Source organism: Tursiops truncatus, chromosome 17, assembly GCF_011762595.2.
Source record: "Tursiops truncatus isolate mTurTru1 chromosome 17, mTurTru1.mat.Y, whole genome shotgun sequence".
Classification (NCBI taxonomy): domain Eukaryota; kingdom Metazoa; phylum Chordata; class Mammalia; order Artiodactyla; family Delphinidae; genus Tursiops; species Tursiops truncatus.
This window is the reverse complement of record NC_047050.1, coordinates 11,277,520-11,291,151: the sequence shown is the minus strand read 5'-3', so window position 1 is coordinate 11,291,151 and position 13,632 is coordinate 11,277,520. Positions and strand designations below refer to the sequence as shown.

The following is a 13,632-nucleotide window of genomic DNA, read 5'->3' as shown; positions in this document are numbered from 1 at the left end:
GGGAAAAACAAATGAATTAAAATATAAAACTTTTGCTCTGTGAAAGACCCTGTTAAATAGATGAAAAGATAAGATTTAACTTGTCCTATTTGCCCTACATTTGGGAGAAAATGTTTACAAACCCACACCTCTGAAAAATGACTCATACCTAGCATATATAAAGAACTCGCAAAAGAAAACCAAATTAGAAAATGGGCAAAAGACGTGAAGAGACATTTTATTCAAAAGCATATGAAGATGGCAAACATATGAAACGATGTTCAACATTATTAGCCAATAAGGAAACACAAATTAAAATGAGGTGTACAATACACACCTATTAGAATGGCCAAAAAAAAAAAGGAAAAAAGTAACATCATCAAATGCTGGTGAGGAAGCAGAGAAGCTGGATTAGCCATACACTGCTGGTGGGAATGTAAAATAATGCAGCCATTCTGGAAAATAGTGTGTCAGTTTTTTAAAACTAAACATGCAACTACCTTACGACTCATATAAACCAACAATTGCCCTCATGGGCATTTATTCCAGAGAAATGAAAACCTATGCTGGCTCAAAATCCTGTACACGTTTACATTAACTTTACCTATAAAAGCCAAGAACTGGAATCAATCCAGATGTCCATCAACTGGTGCATGGTTAAACATGTGGTCCATCCATACCAAGGAATACTACTCAGTACTAAAAGGGAAGGAACTGCTGATACACACAGCAATCTGGATGAATCACTAGAGATTATGCTTAGTGAAAAAAGCCAGTCCCAAAAGGTTGTATATTGTATGATTCAATTTATATAACTATCTTGAAATGACAAAATTGTGAAAATGGAGAACAGATAAGTGATTGCCATTAAGGAGGGGTTAGAGATGGAAGTGAAGTGGGTGTGGCCATAACAGGGCCACAGGAGGGGTTCCTGTAGTATGGAAATGTTCTGCATCTTGACTTAACCAGTGTCAATATCCTAGGTGTGATAGTGTACCATGTTTTGCAGGATGTCACCACTGGAGAAAACTGGGTAAAGGGTACAGGAAATGCTTCTGTATTCTTTCTTGTAACTGCATGTGAAGAATCTACAATTATCTCAAGAAGTTTAATCAAAAAAATAAAATAAACATCTTAAGAAAGGCTAGGGCTTCCCTGATGGCGCAGTGGTTGAGAGTCCGCCTGCAGATGCAGGGGACACGGGTTTGTACCCCGGTCCGGGAAGATCCCACATGCCGCGAAGCGACTAGGTCCGTGACCCACGGCCACCAAGCCTGCGCGTCCGGAGCCTGTGCTCCGCAACGGGAGAGGCCACAACAGTGAGAGGCCCGCATATCAAAGAAAAAAAATAAATAAAGGCTGTGCTCGCTTCGGCAGCTCATATACTAAAATTGGAACGATACAGAGAAGATTAGCATGGCCCCTGCGGAAGGATGACACGCAAATTCGTGAAGCATTCCATATTTTTTTCCAATGCAGGGGTTGCGGGTTCGATCCTTGGTCAGGGAGCTAGGATCCCACATGCCTTGTGGCCAAAAAACCAAAACATAAAACAGTAGCAGTATTGCAACAAATTCAATAAAGACTTAAAAAAAAAAAAGGCTCTTTACCTGCTAATCCTGCAATAATCTGGTCTGTTCATCTACTGCTATGTCCTCACTCCTACTTGTCATTCAAATCAAATTCCTTTTTTGCTCTTGGATTACTTAATTCTTATTTTATTCAGCTAATACCACTCAAATGAAATTACTCTCTAGCTAAAGTCAATGATAATCTTTCAAATGCAAAACAAAATGGAAACTTGCTAGGTTTTTGGTTTACCTAGCCTCTAAGTATCTGACACTGATGGAAGTTTACTCTACTTCCCTGAAGATCTCCTACCTCTGCTTCCATGACAACACTCTCTGATGGTTCTCCTCCCGCCTCTTGAGCTACTTCTGGCAGGTAGGGGAGTCCCTTCTTTCTCTTTCTTTTTTTTCTCCTGATTTACTTCCAAATGCCAGCTTTATCCAGGATACAAATGCTCTTCATGTCTTATATATGCTCCTTGAGTACTCTGGGTACCAGCCATTCTATCCACATGTTGAAGTGCAAGCATTCTTTATCAATATCTAGCTACATAAACTGTCTCTAGAGCAATGTCAACGTCCCACAGGAAGCTCAAACACAGCATATTCCACATTGGACTACCTCTTACTCCCACCCTCCAGAAAGAAATCTGTTTTCCTATATTCTTATTAATTGTTCCACCATTCTCATATCCTAGCCAAAAACCTGGGGGTTATCCTAGACTCTTCCTTTCTCAACCCCAATACCCAAAAAGGTTCTTAAAAAAGTTTAACATTCTTCTGAGTATCCCTTGATTTTGTCCTTTTTCTCCATGCCTTCTGTCGGTTTCTTAATTTAGTCACACTCTTATCATCTCTTATTTAGCCTATTTCCTGACTTGGCTCCCTTCTATTCTTTACACTGTTTACAAGGAAATTTAACTAAAATACAAATTTGATATTATTACTATGATGCTTAAATTTCTTCCACCGCTCTACAGTGCTTTCAGGAAAAAGTGTAAACTTCTTAGCCTAACATGTATGACCTTTAAATCTCGACCTACTTTCCATATTCTTCTCCTACAGCTTACCCTTCCCTGCCACTCTCTAGCCTCATGGAGCCATTTGGAGTTTCCCGAACATGCCATGTGGCCTCCTGATTGGTACCTTTAATCACATTCATTTTACCTGGAATACAGCCTTCCTAGCTCAGTGGCTCCTACTGCCCCTCAGCACTCAGCTCTATCATCCACCCCCCTGAGAAGCCTTGCTGAACCTCTCATCCCACAGTGGCCTTCTGTATTCACTTAGTAGTCTTTCCAGTATCACTCTTATTTAGTTTTGTAATCTCCTCTAGCAAGTATTTCCAAGTATTCCTGGAAAGCTGGGACTGTGTCTTATTTTATCTATGTATCCTTGATGCCTAATAAGAAGAGTTGAATAAGCTGAATAGGTGTTTATTAGATTGAAGAGTAGTCAATAATTTACTCAGGCTCTATCAAATAAATGAAAGCACTTCTGTAACTCTTGCATACTGTCTCCTTTGAATCAAAACTCATCCTGAAGCCAGGACATGAAACCAACCTAAATGTCCATCGACAGACGAATGGATAAAGAAGATGTGGCACATTTATACAATGGAATATTACTCAGCCATAAAAAGAAACGAAACAGAGTTATTTGTAGTGAGGTGGATGGACCTAGAGTCTGTCATACAGAGTGAAGTAAGTCAGAAAGGGAAAAACAAATGCCGTATGCTAACACATATATGGAATCTAAGGGAAAAAAAGGGTACTGATGAACCTAGTGGCAGGGCAGGAATAAAGACGTAGATGTAGAGAATGGACTTGAGGACACGGAGTGGGAAAGGGGAAGTTGGGGTGAAGTGAGTGTAGCATCAACATATATATACTACCGAATGTAAAATAGTTAGCTAGTGGGAAGCAGCCGCATAGCACAGAGAGATCAGCTCGGTGCTCTGTGATGACCTGGAGGGGTGGGATAGGGAGGGTGGGAGGGAGGCTCAAGAGGGAGGGGATATGGGGATGTATGTATGCATATGGCTGATTCACTTTGCTGTACAACAGAAACTAATAACACAGTATTGTGAAGCAATTATACTCCAATGAAGATCTATTAAAAAAAAAACTATCTTGACTATACAAATTTCCTAATATGATCCACGGTGATTCCTCTGCCTCAATAAGACCATTAGAATTACTTACTTATCTAAACGTATTTATGATAGGTCTTTCTGATTTCTCATTTTAGAATGTAAACTTCCGGAGGGCAAGGAATTCTGTAATTCTTAAGGACTAGGACACAGTTACAGGTCTCTTAAGAACTTTACAAATACCAGCTGAGTGTTTAAAATGAACAGAAAAGATGACCACTCAGAGAAAAAAAAAGAACTGGGTTACTAGAGATCAAATTAGGCTAATAAAAGGAAATACTGTACATGTATCATCTTAAAATACTAAATACCGCATCTCAGCTCTGATAGCCATCCAGACTAACCTTCGTCTTGTTGAACATTCTCCTTCTTCTTTGGCTACCCATCCAACATCAGCAAAAGACACCACTGCATCCTCTCCTGGCTGTCTGGGGCTCCATTCTGTTGTAGGGCTGGTAAGCTGTAAGTTACAAATAGGGAAAGTTCTTCATCTAGCACCAAAATGGTAGAATAAAACATTTTCTTACCTAAGGAAAATCATCAGCTCTAGTGTTACAAACACATGGACAGTTTCTAGCATTTCCACTGAAGGTCTCCATGAAAGAGACCTTTAGTTATGTTATACTGTTGTTTAATAGTGCATGCAATCTCTGAATTATAATTTAACTCATTCAATTTTTATTTTACAGGTCAAATGAGACTCATTAAAAAAAAAAAAAACCTCTATTCATCCTAAAACATTAAGAAAATTTTTAGAATTTAAACATTATAAATCAGTTCTTTTCTGAAGAGATTTAGTAAAAAGTATAGTGACCAATTTGTGCTAAATCTGGGAATATTTTTAAATGGATATTATATAGATACACTGTTACAATAATGAAAATACATTTTCAAATATCATTAGAGCTCTTGATTTTTAAATTAAAGTATTAACTATATTAAAGAACCAAAAATACAAATAGCAGAACAGAATTCTCTAGCTAACCTTAAACACCTAGATGAAGGAACAGAATATTCTGAAATAAATATAACAAAGAAAAAGCGTGCAAGTTCTGAAACTGACCTTCAAAAAATGGAAAAATAACTTAATTGAATTAAATTTGTTTTGTTATAAGAATAATGCCTCAGAGCCAGATGGCCAATGAATAATAGTTATCAGATTAATGTAATACTTCCTACAAGTTGAAGTAAGGTTTAAATAAAAAAGAAAATGCAGACTTTTTAATTGAAGAAAAACGTTTAAGAGGCCAAAGAGATTTACATGTATTTATCAGAAAGCTTCTACAGTAACCCATGCTTTGTTTGAACCTTCTTACTATTATCATTGCTAGATGAAGCTTTTGGAAGCTACACTTAAATAATACTTGTTCCTCAACTGTAAAATATACCATACAAACACATAATACTAATATGGTTAAAATTTTTAAATAATGTATCTTTAATTTTTAAATAATATATCTTTAATATTAGGAATAAAATTTTAACTAAACATATTGGCTCCTGGTATGTGCACGCATTCAGATACCATAATTACCTAACATTATCAACTTCATAGAGTAGTATTAGAAAACTGACATTTTAACAAGATACTAAGAATATCAAGTATTTAAAATGCCTTAAATTCTGGCTTTGGGGAAGGACGGGGGTATAGGAAAGAAAGAAAACAAGTATATTAGAAGAGTAGAGATTTAAGGACTTAATACTGGGCAAAAACAAAAACAAAAAAACTAATAACGGAATTAAGATGAAAAAGCTTTCAAAATACCAGCGTTCTGGGCTCCCCTGGTAGCGCAGTGGTTGAGAGTCCGCCTGCTGATGCAGGGGACACGGGTTCGTGCCCCGGTCCGGGAAGGTCCCACATGCCGCGGAGCGGCTGGGCCCGTGAGCCATGGCCGCTGAGCCTGCACGTCCAGAGCCTGTGCTCCGCAATGGGAGAGGCCACAACAGTGAGAGGCCCGCGTACCGCAAAAAAAAAAAAAAAAAAAAACCAGTGTTTTAAGGCACACAGTGGAGTAACTGTGGTCAGAAGAGAAAAAAAGTATAAGCTTCAGCAAGTACATTGTCAAGGGATATGATCAAAGAAAAACCAAAAAGAAGATTTTTCTACTTCTCCCTTATATGTTTCAGAAATTTATCTAAATAAGTCAATAAAAAATAGTTTTCAGTAAATTGGTATCCTGTACAACTTAAATAATATAAACGAACTAGGCACCACATCTGGTCTCAAGAGCCTGCGAATCTGGCAATATTCTGTTGCTATCCATTACTAAGAACAGAATGGTATATTAATACTCCCGTAACATTATAAAATGGAGATTCTAAGTGGGTTACATGGAGATTAGGGAACAGGAAGGTCCCCCAAGCTCTGTGGAAGCTCCTAGAAAATACAGTATTTAATGGGCTATTTTGTACAAGTGACAAATCATAAAGGTAAAACCTGAATGGTCCCTTCCTTAAGGTGCTAGTTCATGAAGATCAATTTGGTTACCTAACTCTTTGTTTAGAAAATAAAATTTTGTTCCAATACACTTACTAGTTGGTAGGAAGAAAGGTATATTTAAGATAAATAAAAATCTAGTTTTGACCTTAAGACTTCTTACCTTCCCATAAAAGCTACAAAAATTGCTGTTTTCTTCCCAGATATTTTTGTTCATAAAAGGAAGCAAAATACTTTTCTAAGAATACTCAAAAATATAAGTTAAACCCACTCTGTGACAGCCTTTCAAAGTATTTTATTTTATAATGTAAAGATCATACAATATTTCTCAATTTTACATCTGTAACACTTCGCATATTAAACATGAAATGTTCCTTTTTGCACAAACTTTAAAAAAAAAATTATTCCATGGACTTAGTCTGTAATCTTACTGAGCATTGATTATATTTAATCACTGAAATAATACCATGTCTATAACATGTACTCAATGAGATGAAAATGTTAATGATACTGTCAGGAACCAATTCCAGAATTGATAATACCTGTATCATTTCTAATTGACATCCTGCGCCACAAAACAAAGTAGTTTTAGTATTTAAGTCACGTACTTACATTTTAACAGTGATTTATGCCACCAAAAAAGAAGCCTAACAAAGTCCCTGGGGAAACTCATACAAAAAACAAAATAAAACTGAAAAAAATCTAATCTTTTTTTAAAAGGCCACTTCAGTTGTTGCCGAAATGGGCACTCAGTAGCATAAGAATGAAACAGAAAGTACAGTTCACCTAGTAAAGTACTAGTTTAGGTGAGGTCAGTGTAGGCAAGGGGACTGAGGGCATGGAATTCTTGGAGGTATGATTTAGACACCACTACTGACATGCATGGATGATGGATGGGAAGTTTGAAAAAGAAAAGGTCAACTTACTGAAGGTTCCAGCAAGGTCCTGTCCTACCACAGCTATTGTTAGTAGGGGGGGGAAAAAAAAACGACAGAAAATTTTTTTTTCAAAATCAAGGGCATTATAAAATTTAAAATAAAATTAGTGCTTATTGATTTATCAGTATCCAAATTCCTTTCAGAAAGAAAAGCATTTCATTCAGAGCAAAATTCAGTAAGAGCATTGTATTTTTACTGATCTTAAGAAATTCAAATCAACATTTGAAACAATTTAAATTATCCAAGATTCAATTATATTTCTAGAATTTTACTGAATTTTAGGTAATTTTAAATATTCTGATAATGTAAAACTACACTGAAGAAATTGATTTATTTAATAAAACGCATAAAAGAAAAATATAAAGCTTGTACAAAAGTTGAAATACTTAGAATAAAATATTAGAAGAGCTCACTTTGTCCTCATGTGACTTTTCATAAAATAAACACACTGGCACCGGGAACTAGGATTCTCTCAGTTTCTTGCCGAAAACGGTGTAACAGTAAATATACTCAGTCTATTTTACCACCTTTTGTTTACAGCCAAATGCAAAACATGTATTCTTAAAAGCAACACAGTAAAATAACTTCTAGATTTTTAATTACAGATTTAATTATTCCTCTTTTTCTACCAATTCCTGTCATAGTAAGAAAAAGTAAAAGCAGAATTTCTGCATTTTAATATAGTGACATACAGTGACACCAATAGGCCAAGAGGTATACCTGAGTAAAGAACACCAAACTAAATATTCTAGCCGAGACAGGCACTAATATTGCTGAGTAATGCGGTCACTTTAAAAAAAACTGAGCATCTATTAACCCTTCTTATTCATGACACACCTAGAATGGGGGAGGGAAGGAAGGTGAGGGGAGAATAGGGAGAAGAAAAAGGACCAGAGAGACAAGAGGGAAGGAAATGTGTGTGTGTATCTCTCAAAATAACCTAGGAAGGTAAGTAACAGTATCTCCATGGAAAAGCAAGTCTGTAAGAAGTCAATTACTGAGAATGAATAAAACATCACAAACAGTTATTTACTGAGTTGGGCTTCAAATTACTATGCCATGTTACCAAATTTATAAAACATAATGCATATATATCTGGATTCAGTTACCCTTAAGGGCCATTTTATAGCTAAAAATATCAAGAAATGGTATGACATCACATGTATGACATCACATACTAGCATAGTCCAGATTACCAGACAGTAACTGGGAAAAATATGAAGTTTAACAATGAATTTTAGTATGAATCCAGGTACTTATCCACAGATGGCTCAGACATCAAAGACCATGATACCACACTACGTCTCCCACCTCACTAGCTCCTGACAGAGGGGCCTTGTCTTAGCTCAACAGTAACCTCTGTCTTGCCTCAGGACCTCTGCACTTATTGTTCTCTCTGCCAACACTGCCTCAGATCCATCCCTCTCCCTAACTCATTGAGGGGCTGGCTCTTTTTAATCCTTATTTGTCATTCCTCCAGGGATGCCTTCCCAGACCACCACTGTTAGTCTCCCCATGCTATACCAATTTTTCCTTCACTGCACTTAGTACAAATTATAGTTTTATGCTTATTAGCATATTTTCTTGCTTAATATCTCTCCCACTGAACCATATCCCAGTAAGGGTAGAGATCGTGTCTGTTTGCTTCACCACTGACCAACAGCACCTAACATAATGCATGGATTTCAAGTTGATTTGCTGAATAAAGATGGGCTGCCAGGTGGCAGGCAGCTGTTTTACTTCCACCTTTAGTCACAGTGTGTGGACTTCAGTGAGAATCTTATTCATTACTTGTTTGGTTACAGAACATTCCCTCCACCACCAATTCCAACAATCACTCCTAGCAATCTAAGAAAATAGCCTGGGGCAGGGTTTCCACAGGAAAAAAAGGTAATCCAGGTTAAATTTCCCAGAGTTCTGCCAGTTACTGAGCAGGGATTCAAACTACTGTAGCACAGGGCCCACCCTCCCCTTATCTGATGGTATGCAAGAGCACTTTTTTTTTGCCTAAGATTTTTCTAAGTGTAGTATTTTATTACCCCAATAAGCCACACTTAAGTTCCATGTTTTTCTTTAACTCATAAAATTTGAAATTTATAAAAATGACCCCAAAGGTGTTTTAGTGATTACTTTCATAATTTGCCAACAGATAATTATGTTACTACTGTAAACTTTTCTTTAGCAAAATACTAAAACACAATCTGTAAATGAAGTCCTCAAACTCTACGCTACATAAGAAGCTTCTGAAAAGGTTTTAAAAAACAAATGAACAAAAAAATCGAATATATGAAATTCGGATTTAGTAAGCCTTGGATGACACCTTATATTCTTTATACATTCCGTAAGTGTTTTTGCGAGGAGGCTGGGGCCTTGGAGGATGGGGCCTGAGCATGGATATTTTATTTTTTAAAGCTCCTGGTGATTTAATTATGCAGCCAGTATTGAGAACCACTACACATCAAAACCTCTGAACTCCATTCCAACAAACAGAGCAAATAAACATTGAGTGCTTTTATATGATTTTTTTTTAACATTCATTACCTCATTTTATTCCCAGCCCAATATTCATTGGGCCCATTAACTGGATGAAGGTGTAAATAAATGTGCTGATCTGTGTTCTGATTTGTGAACCTATAAATACACAGAAATCCAATTTGTTTAAAAAAAAAAGGCAAAAGTTTTGGGAATTCCCTGGCAGTCCAGTGGTTAGGACTCCAGGCTTCCAATGCAGGGGGCACGGGTTTGATCCCTGGTCGGGGAAGTAAGAGCTCGCATGCCAAGCGGCACGGCCAAAAGAAAAAAAAAATCCAATCTGTAAAACCAGGGAGTTCACTTAGACAACCAAGTAAGTTAATCTGCTATTCTGCTGCAAGGTGGCAATAACAATAAAATCCCACCACTAGCATACTTTTATTGTGCACTAATTATGTACCAGTTACAATATTCAGGGCTTTGCATGGATTATCTTGTCTAACCCTCAAAACACAAAGTAACATGCCTGTCTTGCCCATCATTTATGTGAGTCTTCCTTGTCTGCAGATATATGGGTCAGCTGACAACAATGAAAAGATGGTGTGATTTAGAAGGAACACACTGAGGCTTAAGATTTTGGAGGTGAAACTGTTGTGAGGGCGACCAACTTGAGGTGATGCCTATTGAGTGCTGGGTACAAGAAAAGGAATAGAAGTGAAAGTCTACAGGAGCAGAGGAAGAAAAGAAAATATGAGACTAAGTTCCAAAAGACAGTGAAATCACCCAGGACAACAAAGGACTGGCTTTGACTACTAACTCCTGCTTCTGAATTGACCCATGAACACTTCATTCTCAAGTTTAATCTATTTCAACTTTTCTCTCCCTCCCTGGGTCCCATGGTGGTTCCCCAGTTCCAGACTTTCTATAGCAGTATTTACTCATGTTGGACTCCTGGACAGTCCAAATACATTCCATATCAATCAAACCTCCAAATGAGCCAAAAAAAAATAGCAAAAATGAATTGTCAATTTTATTACTCTTAAACGGCATCCCTTATATTTTTTGAAGACTCTACATTTTTTATATTTCTGATAGATGTAGTAAAAAAAATTAAATTAAAGAAACAGAAGATACAGAAGAATGATAGCAGATTTAAAATATCTAAATAAGTAGCAGATAAAACACTCACTTTAAGATTGATGCTGAATTTGAAAAGACGCAGCATGCTGCAAAACTGTCTGGAAGTAAAAAATCTCACTATAAACAAATGTCTTCTGTTTTCTACTACATTCTCAAGTAGGTCACCAACATTCCTCTTACCTTACTCCTCTCCTTTATGTTAATTTCTCTTTTCAAATGCAGCTCCTGTACTAAACCTAAAACTCTTATTATGCTCAGATGCTTCTAAGTGACTAATAACATTGAGAAAGAAAATCCTGCCAAGAAAATGAACTTGGCCCTAGTACTTCGGCCCACTGACTGTCAAGGCAGATTTGGGTTGCTACCAGAAAATGCTGGATTATCTCCACGTCCTTTCATACATCTCTAGCTATGTGAACCCAAATGCTGAAGCAAGTTCTCCTGCAACAAGGTTAAGCAGACAGATAAAATTTTAATGGAATAAATGGAGCAATCAGAAGAAAAGTTACTAAGTCTTAGTTAACACAATAGTTATTTGAAGAAAACTGGCAAATAAAGCAATCAGCAATTGGTGTCTCAGTGAACTGAATTCTCAGAAATTGTGCTTGAGAGAATTACTATCATACGTTTCTCTACTGTGATTTTTTTTAAAAAGCCCATCATTTGATAAAAATTACTTCTGCAAAGTTCCAATCTGTCAATCTCTAGATTGACGCACAAAGGTCTTGCCAGTCAATCCGCAAGTGGGCGTAGCAATGACCTACCTTGTTAGTGAACCTGAACAAATGGTCATTTCTACCACTTACTTAGAAACAGATTTTTAACTCTCTACAAGGAGGAGTGATTTATAAGTAAGACATCTAATAAGCTCGCAGGGGCACTTCTGACCTTCTGAATTATGAGTTAAACTTACCTTCCACACTTCACATGCTAATCTATTATTTAAAATTGGTATAGATTATCTGCTGAACTTTATATACTTAAACGTTGAACTAAAAGATTTTCTTATTACTACTGTAGAGAATTACTGAAAAACAATAAAGCTATGTGAAACATGTCTCACACTAAAACAACCGTAAGGAACAAAAACCCAAATCAAGAAAATAGGAACTTATCTCCAAGCAGAGTTGAGCTACTCCTGATTTGTGCTCGAAGACAATGCTCAAGGTCACCTGGGAATTAACAACTGCTGGGCGTATTATATGCTTCTAAGTCTGTATGTATTCTTAAGGATAAATGTCTTACAGAGCTTCAGTAATCACTTCACAGAGGAACTAAATTTAGAAAGACTTTACCGTGGTTTTTATCCTCTTTTATTTTATTGATAGCAGCATCAATAGTGGGGAGAGGTTCAAAAAGTACTTTTAAAGCTGTCTGGCCTATTTACATCACCAATGCACATATTAATATAAAATTTGAAATATATAAAGTACAGTACCTGAAACTGAACTCTTGGACACTGGATCAGAGATAAATTAGTACCAATTTTCCTTACGATACTTCGAGATGAACCATATGGCTTCCCAGACCAAAGTACCTAAGTAGGAAAAACCAAAAGTTTAATTACAAGACTTACAGAACTGTTAATACAAAGCACTGGACAGTTAATTGCATGACATGCTGACACATTAATTATGGGATCACAAAGCTCTATGTTATGGGAAATGAGCTAATACTTGTCAATTAAAAATTAAAGAATATATACAGCAGGTTGTTACTAATGCAATAAAGTTTAATGTAAGGCATTATATAAAAATGTAAAAGAACAACTAGTGGAAGTTCCCTGGTGGTTCAATCTCTGGTTGGGGATCTGATCCCACAAGCCGTGCAGCATGGCCAAAAGGAAGGAAAAAAAAAGGACTACTAGTAATTGTAAAATAAAATTATATTAGGAGTAAAAACTCATCTGTTTTCATCCTACTCTGCAGAGGAAACTATTTTATCTCCCCTGCTATGTTTTTAGAATCTTATCTATAAGTTTTTCAAAACTACAAGCTACTTACAATAGACTTTCAAAACAAATGCAAATCAGTACAAAGTTCAGAATCTGAATTTGTACGACGCAGGATGCTGCATTTTGTTTGCTACACAAGAAGGCCTGGCCAAGGGTGAGTGGGGGCCAAAATCCAGTTGTACTTGTGAGGCCTTGTCTCAGGGGAAAGGTGTCTTTTCCTAATTTATACAAAAGTACTAAATAGGCTAGTGATAACCCTAATGAGCAGAATTTTTCAGATGAAATCATAATACACAGAGGACATTATGCTATGCTTAAAGCAAAAACAAACACAAACCTCAAAGCAAAAAGCAAACAAAAAATGCACAGGCAGAATGTTAAAGCATTACGAATTGTACCTTGAAACTTCTCCCCAAGTATATGCTCTTTCCTTAAAGAGAAAAACTATCCATCTGTTTTGAGTGCTATACCTGAAAGCCTGGACAGAAGAGGTAAAGAGAGGTGGTATACTATTAAAAGCAATTTGGAAAAAAAAGAATGAGAATGATATGACTATTTACTAATTCATTCAACTGAGATATTCAATTGCATCCTAAAACTATTAAATAAATAGTACCCAATCAGCTGGCATGTATTCTGAGCAATGGACACTGACCCCTTTTTAAAGTCACTCCATGCCCATTCTAATTTAAAGAATGGAATTACAGTATGACCAAACAATGTTACTGTAAACAGTTGGACCAAGCAATGTTACTGTAAACAGCCATGGCTCCAACACATAACCCTAACTAGACCTTTAGACCATTCTAAAAGCATGCACAACTTGTAAAACGAGCATAGAAGCAATCTGACTTCTTAGATTTTAGCAATCAAATCCAATTTAAGGTTAACAGTATGAATCAAAGTGAGGATCATGGGGTATATATAATACCTCTGGCATCTGCCTCTGCTCATATAATTCTCATCATCAATATGGTCAAAGTTTCAGATAA

At 36.6% G+C, this 13,632-nt stretch overlaps 1 protein-coding gene and 1 non-coding gene across 4 annotated transcripts in view; one reads left to right on the top strand and one right to left on the bottom strand.

Annotated features, from left to right (window-relative positions):
- MTFR1 (mitochondrial fission regulator 1) overlaps positions 1-13,632 on the bottom strand; it is a 67,241-nt gene that overhangs the window by 33,386 nt on the left and 20,223 nt on the right. For all 3 annotated transcript variants that reach the window (XM_019925263.3, XM_073794452.1, XM_073794453.1), the window contains 2 exons: positions 12,125-12,223; positions 4,044-4,159 (listed from right to left, as the gene is read on the bottom strand). In XM_019925263.3, coding sequence (XP_019780822.1) covers positions 4,044-4,159; positions 12,125-12,223 — 215 coding nt within the window. The remainder of the gene's footprint in view (positions 1-4,043; positions 4,160-12,124; positions 12,224-13,632) is intronic.
- On the top strand, positions 1,341-1,447 carry LOC117308758 (U6 spliceosomal RNA). The gene has a single exon (XR_004522939.1). It is a non-coding gene; the product is annotated as a U6 spliceosomal RNA (small nuclear RNA).